The sequence below is a fragment of the Sceloporus occidentalis genome, unplaced genomic scaffold (assembly GCF_023333645.1).
Source record: "Sceloporus occidentalis isolate IW3139 unplaced genomic scaffold, rSceOcc1.0.p SCAF_11, whole genome shotgun sequence".
NCBI classification, from domain to species: domain Eukaryota; kingdom Metazoa; phylum Chordata; class Lepidosauria; order Squamata; family Phrynosomatidae; genus Sceloporus; species Sceloporus occidentalis.
Genome location: NW_028316991.1, coordinates 19,116,460 through 19,125,730, shown reverse-complemented (window position 1 = coordinate 19,125,730; position 9,271 = coordinate 19,116,460). Strand labels below are relative to the sequence as shown.

General features: G+C 43.3%; 1 protein-coding gene across 1 annotated transcript; it reads right to left on the bottom strand.

Moving 5' to 3' along the window:
• Positions 1–8,934, bottom strand: LOC149305665 (protein N-terminal glutamine amidohydrolase-like). Its single transcript, XM_089477280.1, has 6 exons — positions 8,855–8,934; positions 7,392–7,491; positions 6,473–6,523; positions 4,885–5,033; positions 4,487–4,611; positions 1–122 (listed from the first exon to the last, which is right to left on the bottom strand). The coding sequence occupies exons 1-6, from the start codon at positions 8,932–8,934 to the stop codon at positions 1–3; spliced, it is 627 nt and encodes a 208-aa protein (XP_089333406.1).
• Positions 8,935–9,271: the final 337 nt, after the last annotated feature.

Genomic DNA, 9,271 nt, shown 5'->3' with positions numbered 1-9,271 from the left:
TTAAAAGGTTCCTGCTTCAAACCCGGGGCAGAACTCCTTTGTAAATTCTTCTACCGTGTACACTGTACCCCATCCGATTACAGGGTCCATACTTATGAAATCATCCAGGTTCATGGTCGCCTCTGGAAAGAGAACAAAACATTAAACGATTAACACACCGTTTACAGGCTACTTATCTCACGGATATAGAACGCCGGACACGTCTCCGCAAATTTATACTTTTCAAAAAACAAGAAAACGTCTTAAGTTAGGTATAATAACGTTCTTAACCCACGTAAAGGGTATTCCATATACAAAACTTTTTTAAATAAATTATTGATTTATTAGGTATCGTACTTAAAAGGTCAAGAATACAGTTTTGTTTTTTTTTAGATTAAACTTTTTTTTTTTAAATGTATTAATTTTTTTAGTACTGTTCTGCGATGACAATGATGACGAATTATACAGAGAAAGACTTAAAACTGGAATCTAAAACAGAAATTCCTCTGTACATTTGCCATCTTTGAATACGTTGCAGAATTCGCTTTAAGAATTCCTGAATTATACAAAAAAAAGTTTGCAGGGAACGGCCCTTCATAGTGAAATCGGGGAGTCGAAACCACGACCCTCCTGCCAGCTCTCGCTTTATTAAATAAACCCATACAGAACATCCTGATCAGACAGGGATGATTAGAAGTATATACTGCGGGTCAGTTTGGGTCTCTTACGCTCCCCCTGACACTTTCAGAACATTATTACGAATGCCTACCGCGGATTTTCACGGATAAAAATAGACGGATAAATAGCTTTCATTTTTCCAAGTTGGTTCTGTAAGGGCGGCTGCTGAAAGTATTTGTAACCCATTGTGTCGCGTACTAAAACAATACCCATCTGGAACGTCTCCAGTGGAAACTCTGGGATCATTAATCATTCAACGTGATCATTGGTGTTGATAGTAAAAATGTAAGCAGACAATGGGGCGAGCGCACGAGTCCCTGCTTAACCCCCTGCAGCACCCAGGCGCATGTTAGGCCAGTCTAGCACCATCTCTGTAGAGCTCAATTTATCATAGATCAGTAATTTTATATTAAAGGTCCATTCCCACTGTGTTTCCCTGTTAAATGCACATTGTTATTTGCATGTCAATTTTGCAGGGGCAGGTATTGTTTGGATACCAAAGTCGGAAGACGCCTGTCTATTTTAACTCCATCACCTGCTACCTCTTCTGGAAACATACCCCACTACGCTTCTTGCATATGGACATAGATCCCATCACTCCTGTGTTCCAATGGCCCTTTATCACTCCCATCACTCCTGTGTTCCAATGGCCCTTTATCACTTCCATCACTCCTGTGTTCCAATGGCCCTTTTTCACTCCCATCACTCCTGTGTTCCAATGGCCCTTTATCACTCCTGTGTTCCATTGGCCCTTTATCACTCCCATCACTCCTGTGTTCCAATGGCCTTTTATCACTCCCATCACTCCTGTGTTCCAATGGCCCTTTATCACTCCCATCACTCCTGTGTTCCAATGGCCCTTTATCACTCCCATGTTCCAATGGCCCTTTATCACTCCCATCACTCCTGTGTTCCAATGGCCCTTTATCACTCCCATCAGTCCTGTGTTCCATTGGCCCTTTATCACTCCCATAACTCCTGTGTTCCAATGGCCCTGTATCACTCCCATGTTCCAATGGCCCTTTATCACTCCCATCACTCCTGTGTTCCAATGGCCCTTTATCACTCCCATCACTCCTGTGTTCCAATGGCCCTTTATCACTCCCATCACTCCTGTGTTCCATTGGCCCTTTATCACTCCCATCACTCCTGTGTTCCATTGGCCCTTTATCACTCCTGTGTTCCATTGGCCCTTTATCACTCCCATCACTCCTGTGTTCCAATGGCCCTTTATCACTCCCATCAGTCCTGTGTTCCATTGGCCCTTTATCACTCCCATAACTCCTGTGTTCCAATGGCCCTGTATCACGCCCATGTTCCAATGGCCCTTTATCACTCCCATCACTCCTGTGTTCCAATGGCCCTTTATCACTCCCATCACTCCTGTGTTCCATTGGCCCTTTATCACTCCCATCACTCCTGTGTTCCAATGGCCCTTTATCACTCCCATCACTCCTGTGTTCCATTGGCCCTTTATCACTCCCATCACTCCTGTGTTCCAATGGCCCTTTATCACTCCCATCACTCCTGTGTCCCAATGGCCCTTTATCACTCCCATCACTCCTGTGTTCCATTGGCCCTTTATCACTCCTGTGTCCCAATGGCCCTTTATCACTCCCATCACTCCTGTGTTCCATTGGCCCTTTATCACTCCTGTGTCCCAATGGCACGTTGTGTTCGCTGATCCAAGCTTAATGCAACACTTTTGCAATTATGTTACAACAAGAAGTTTTCTTGACTTGATGAAAACAGCCAAGCGACCCCAATCCTTTGAACGATGTATATTTCAATAGTTCCTATAAATCAGGGGTGAAGACAAGTTGAAATCTCAGCACAAATGGTATTATCACCCAGCCCATCTCAGTTTTTTCTAGTGTTAACAGGCTGGGGGGCAACTCAAGCATTTTTAAGCCCTTTTACTAAACAGCTTTAATGTAGTAGATTTATCAATGACTGCGTGTTAACACATTTTAAAAATAAAAAACATATAAAAGAAGTCCCTCTAACTTTGTAAAGCGATGTTTATCTTGGCCCCGACAGAGAGAGAGAGACAGTTTACAAGCCTGAGATGTTTTATTTGGCAGACGCAGAGATCTTCGGAGGGTAATCTCAGGGTTTTACATCAGGGACAGGTTTATTTTAGGACAGGGATGGCCTCATTTTCAAAACCAAACTGTCAATCAAAAAAATACTGCGGCCTGCTGATTACTTTGTGGACCAGACCATAGACGATGTGGGTAAACCCGCTAAGGTCTTACCAATAATATTATGGGGGATTACGCACTAATGGATCATTCAAAAGAATGGTTTTTTTTTTTTTATATAAATTGTATCTAATAAGCATGTCCAAAAAAAGGTATCAGGTCCATTCTCCAGACTGGAGACTCATGCGCGGACCGCAGGATGCATGGTAGTCAGCACGGGATCAGACTGACAGCCAGTGGAGTTGTTACTGAAATTCGCCACTTTTTGTAGGAATTACTGGGAAGAGCTCAGTCTGAAACTAAACATTTCACGTTCAACAATCTGACATTAAAAAATTAATTATATATATATATATATATATATATATATATATATATATATATATATATATATATATATATATATATAAAAATAAACAAGATAATGCCTAAGCTCAATATTTCTATTGTATTTGGGGGAGAAGCTCCAATTACAGCCCAGTAAGTTGTTACTTTATAACAATAATACTTACGTTTAATAACGGCTCTATAGTGCCCCGCGGTGGATCAGTTAAAGCAGAATCAGACTTACATTAACAGGGTTAACAAACTGTGAGCACATCGTGATATCAATGCAAAGCTGGTGTTGAAACACAAAAAGTTAGCTTTTAACATAATTTAATACATCTAAGATAATAGATTTTCCATTATACACATTGATTAGTTTTATTAAAGGTTCACTTCGGCCATCCTATGCATGTAAATGTATGATAGTTGGGTGCCACCTTTTAGCTTTCTTTGTTAACATGTGCATCTGTAGAAAGGTTCATGAGGATCGGAACATTTGCTCCACTTCCCCACCTCCCGGCTATGAGCTTGTAGGAGAAGTGCTTCGTTAAAAGGACACTCCAGCCATCACATGTACATTAACGCATATGATATTCAAGGATTCTGCAGAATCCCCCCCATATCCATTTGCTCCATCCCTGACTTCCCAGCTAAACGCTGTGCAGAAGACCCCCCCCCCCCACATACTTACATCCAGTGCTGACTCGGGTGAGCATTGCGTGCAGGGGTCTTCACAAACCCCTGTGCGCATGTGCAGAATGTGCTGCCATTGATTTCAATGAAACCACTTGCCTGCTTCTAACAGACAAGATTTGTGAGACCATGGAGGGGGGCAGCTGCTGCAGCAGAGTAGCCTCTTCTGTGTCAGGTCCTTTATTTTCATTGTTTTCCTGTTTTTTGAAGGATATTAAAGCACACAGAGTCCTTTAAGATCCATTCCTTTCACACGTGGTGACAGAAGCATTAGACTGTGCTTTTAAATGGATCTCCTGCTTAACAGCGCTAGTTCACATGAGACATCAGGAGAGACCCCCTGCATGCGTGCTCGAAAAGAGATCCCACCATATAAATAGGAACGCTTTCCTGCCAGCGGCTGCTTCGAGAAGCAAAAACTGACAGAGAGCAGAGGGGGACTGAGCATCCTCAGCAGGCCGTCTCTTTATTTTGAAAGTTTACTAAGAAACGCACATCCTCCCAGAAGCTCTCAAGCTCCACCACCTGCGCAACCGAATAGGATCCCATACAAACCTGCTCAACCATTTAGAAAAATCCAGAAACGGTAAGAAGCCTTCACTGACCTGCCGTTCGGATGCACGGATAGGGCGGCGGAGGTTTAATAAACTTGTCCCTGTGATCCTTCATGTGAGATCGATCAGAGGCAAACGTCCTCAGAAACTCATCCGCTCGAATGACTCTCAGATTCCTACGTGTGAGATATGAATGGTCACAGCACGGTTACCTGCATGCAGCACTAGAGCAAAAAAAATAAAATAAATAACGCACCTCTAGGATTTGCAGCGATGGCCAATATTTTCCATCAATTTAAAGGGAATATTTATTTATTATATCAGCTAGCAGTAATGTTAACAAATGTGGAAGCTCAGTTTAGCATATTTGCGAATGAATGAAAAATATAACCATCGGTGCCAGCTTCCAAAGATAAAAGGCAACAGTAAAGATGAAACGGATGTCTCACCTCCTGAAGCGCACGTCCCATTCGTGGTCCGGCTTGAGAGCCTCTCTTATATACATCTCGCAAGTGCAGGGGAATGGCAGCAAGGAGTCTAGGTCATAAATCATACCGGGATTTCCTTGGGTAACGTGCAGCAATATAACGTGATAATCCTACAAGGAAACACTATATGTCAACATGTCACTGAATGTCTCCAACAGCCTCATTAGATACAAATAAATAACAGATTCTTAGACGTAATGTATGTTTTACTTCACTGAGAGGGTGGCAGATAAGTGGAACAGCCTCCCAGGAGAAGTGTTGGTGGTTAACACAGTAAATGAATGTAAACATGTACGGAACGGGCATAAAAATCCCTGAAACTAAGACGAGACCAAGATTCTAATCTTTATTGCAGGAAACAAAAAAAACAAACAGACTAAACGGGCTGAATGGATCTGCTGTCTTTTTCTGTTAGAGAAAACATAATTGAAAGGGGAAGTCATGGCGGACGCAACAAGGGTCTCAATTTGTTTATAGGGTGAGCCTTTCCATGCTGATCTTTAGGGCGTCCCTCTTTCAGGCACCTAAAAAATCATCAAGACAAAGTTAGTGGAGCCTTTTTTCCAGGGGCATATCCACAACTACAGCCGTTCGGCAGAAGCTCAGCTCGTGAAAGTTTATGAAAGGCACCAAACTAACTACTTACAGAGGACCTCCAGCGTCCCCGCTGATCCCGTCCTCTTCTATTTTATGGAAAGGCAGCGAGCCGTTCCGCGGGACTCTGATGGAAGAGAGCGTTATCAGCTTGGCAAGTCCCCTCCTCGCGTGAAAAATATAATCTCTAGCTATTTCTACGCTGACTCTGCTCTATTTCTACACCAGTACTCAGGCATTAACCCAACAACATGACTTACTTCAAGCAGAAACTGCAACCCTGCTGCTGCCCTCCTCCACGGACCTATGACGCGGAAAGCCAACTAAATTAAAGGGTGCTCTTTCTGAGCATGTGCACGGGGGTCAGAAAAGGTCAGAGCTTTCAGCCGACTACTTTGCATTATTGTTTTAGTCATTATGGTTTTTTCCGATAATAATGGAAATAATAATAATTTATTAGCAGATCAGATCCATTGGGCCCGTCTAGCCACTCATCTTTCCTGATGTAAAGACTCGGATCTTAATCAGTCCTTGGTCTGGTATTAGATTCAGGATCGCCTTCCGTCTGTCCCATGCATTAAAATTCATGTTGCCAAATTCTAGGTTTCTTTCAAACAGATTGCTTACTTTTTTTTTTTTTTTTACATTTCTTACATTTTACTAATCCTGTGATGACATCACTTGGGCTGTTAATTATAATATTATAAGTTAATTATAATGGTGATCGAAACCCAGCGAGGGGGGGCTATGCGCTGGTTAAGCAAGAAACAAATAACCCCACAATGAGAACATACAGGCTGAGGAGGAATAAGCATGCATATTTGCTCCTTTCCACCGGTGCCCAGACGGACTCCATGGACCGATAGAAAATATCGCATGGCCGTGAGTAAAACAACAAGGGGAAATGGTTAAATTTGTGTTTTTGAGATGTTTTTAGATAATCAGCATCACTCACCCATACCACAGGTTCATCAAACTTTCCGAGTCTCTGCTTCCAAAGCGGTATCTGCAGACATCAAAAACCACAAAAGAAATCTGTTACAAATGAATAATACCGGTAGTGCGACACGGAAATAAATAACGCTTTAAATAAATTCGGGCCATCTAGTCTGCTCTCTTTTCCTGATCAGGTCCCAAAGAGAGGTGGATAGCTCTATGTCTGTCCTATGCATGTTTAAATTCCCTCACTGTGTTAGCATCCACATCATCTGCTGGGAGACTGTCCCATTTATCTACTACCCTCGCAGTAAAGTAGAACTCCCTCACATTACCTCCAAGTCTCTGACCCTGTAGTTTTAGATCTCTTGTTCTTCCCTCCTGTACGCTGTAAAATTACCTTACGTGTTTAAGGGTTAAGAGTGGCATGGAGGGGTTAAAAGGCATATCAGGGAAGCAGGATGGCATATAGGTGGTATAAGGCATATCTGGGGGGGGAATGGCAAATAGGGGTTTAAAATGCATGTATGGGGTATAAGGCATTTCTGGGGGGCATAGCTGCATATAAGGGTGTATAAGGCGTATCTGGGGGGGGCAGATGTGCATAACTGGGGGCAGGTTGGCAAATAAAACAAAAAAAACACTTTTTTTTCAATCAGTTTTTAGTTTACATGAATAGGGTAGTCTTATAGTCAGGCTTTTTCTTCTTTCCTAAATTAATATTCAAATTTTTTTTGGGGGGGGGGTCGTCTTATAATGAGCAATTACGGTATATATATATATATATATATATATATAGTACACGCTCACCGCACCAAATCTTATTCATTGCCAAAGTATGTATGAAAACTTACAGATACAACTTAAAGAACTAACTTTAGACCTGCTAAGGAACTTGAAAACATCCATAAGTCCCTACAGACACTGAGGTTTCTTACCGCTCTGCTGTTATTGGACAAGAACACGGCATAAACTTCTTCCAGATGCTGGGGGTGAAGATCTCGGATGTACTCGCAAAGTTTCCAGACGTTTTCTTCACTTTAAGAGCAAACGTTTGACAATGGTTAACGGGGTCGTGGTTTAGAAGAGACAAACAGCAAACAAAACGTAAACCGAAAAGGCAGCCCAATAACATGAGAACACCTCTTAACCTTCTTCAAAGATAGAAATGGGGATTATTCACTAAATAGGGAGTTTGCAAGCCAGTTAGGGCACTTCAGCCATCATATGCACAAGACTTTTTGCATGTAGGTGCATCGAGAGATTCATCAGATCCTTTCGGCTTTCATTTCTTTCGGGTAACTATGTATCCGTATACCAGACAAGCTGCCCCTTCTTCCGAGCTCACAGCTACCTGCAGAGTGTCCTGAAAACTCACTTGTTCACCCCCTGTAGAAAGCTGTAGTTGCTGATTTTGAGTACCAGCGGAAACATTCACAATGTTGGCCATTAAAATAAAATCGATCAGAAATATATTGTATTAACATTCTTATTATTAGCGGCTGTCGTTCACCTTCCCAGTATGCAAAGCGCTCCGGTCTATTGATATAAAGCGTAAGCAGGCGTTTCCCAATCCCGGGCAACAATGACTCCAATGACATCAGAGCACCAGCACGTATTCATCGAGGATACAATAGAAGAGTTAACGCAAGAGAAATGTTTGTACAGTGTGTGTGTGTGTGTGTGTGTGTGTGTGTTTTTCTGTACGGCCCCATGGAGATGTTCTGTGTGTGTATTGTGCGGGTCCCGGCAGGGGGGGCTTTTGGAGGCTCCAACTCCAGTATGGTCGCAGACTGAATGCCTAAGCTGGGTTCGCAGGATCCGGTCCAGAACTTTGATGAAGCCCACATCAGGCACAGGTGGTGGGCATTAAAAAACCCTGGAGCCTGAGATCTGAGAGACTGCGGAGGGGAGAGGCTTTTATTTTATCTCTTGGGGGGATATTTTTTTTTTTACAAATAAATAAATCCGTTTGCTGCACATTAGTGTTCCTGGGCCACATTGCCCCTGAGGACCGTGCTTGTCACGACACAATGTTCTAATCGGTGGTCAGAGCTCTAGGGACCCAATTAAAGGGAGAAAAGGGATCAGGAAAGACTAAGATTTCAGTGTTCATAGCCGAGGAAGAGGGTTTTAACACTTAAACGGGTCTAACAAAGTAAAGGAGGAAAAAATATTTCAAAAGAGCACAATAAGCTAGTTTTACTTTACTACGAGGGTGGCAGATATGTGGAAAAGCCTCCCAGCAGAAGTGGTAGAGGCTACTACATTGAGGTTATTACACACATGGGGCATACGGCTCCTGAATCTAAGACGGGACCAGCGACTGATTAAGTCGAGCCTTTACAGCGGGAGAAACGGGCGACTGCATGGTCCGAAAGTGGTCTGCAGGGCTCCTTACCAGTAGCAGCTGGTGTAGGTACAGGCGTCGCGCTCCGGGAGCACAGGTGACGGCGGTAACGTGCGTTCCATAGCCGCCATCCAGCACGCCAGTCAGTCTGTCACATACCCAGCCTGCCCCTACCACCCCACGCTCCAGGAGACACGACTGAGCAGCGCTTCCGCTGTAAACACGTTACGCCCCTTTGTGTCACGTGACCAAGCGGCGTCCCAGCTAATATGGAATTAAACCATTCGGGAGTAAAGGGAGAACCGCTATGTTGGCAACTACATAACTAACTGACTAGCCAGTGAATGCTAACGGTTATTGGGCTCTGACAGTTCTGATTTCCGAGGACCGCATTCATTCCTCACGGTCACTGAAGAGTTAACCCTAACTCCGTGGTCTTTTACGTCACATGAGCGACAAAGCAAGCAC

Bases quoted from the DNA above. Each gene is read 5' to 3' on its own strand.
- LOC149305665 (XM_089477280.1), bottom strand. From the start codon at position 8,934: ATGGCGGCTATGGAACGCACGTTACCGCCGTCACCTGTGCTCCCGGAG. The intron at 7,492-8,854 runs GTAAGGAGCCCT...TTGCTCTTAAAG, and splicing joins ACCTACACCAGCTGCTACTG to TGAAGAAAACGTCTGGAAAC. The intron at 123-4,486 runs GTCAGTGAAGGC...TTCTCTTTCCAG, and splicing joins TCCGTGCATCCGAACGGCAG to AGGCGACCATGAACCTGGAT.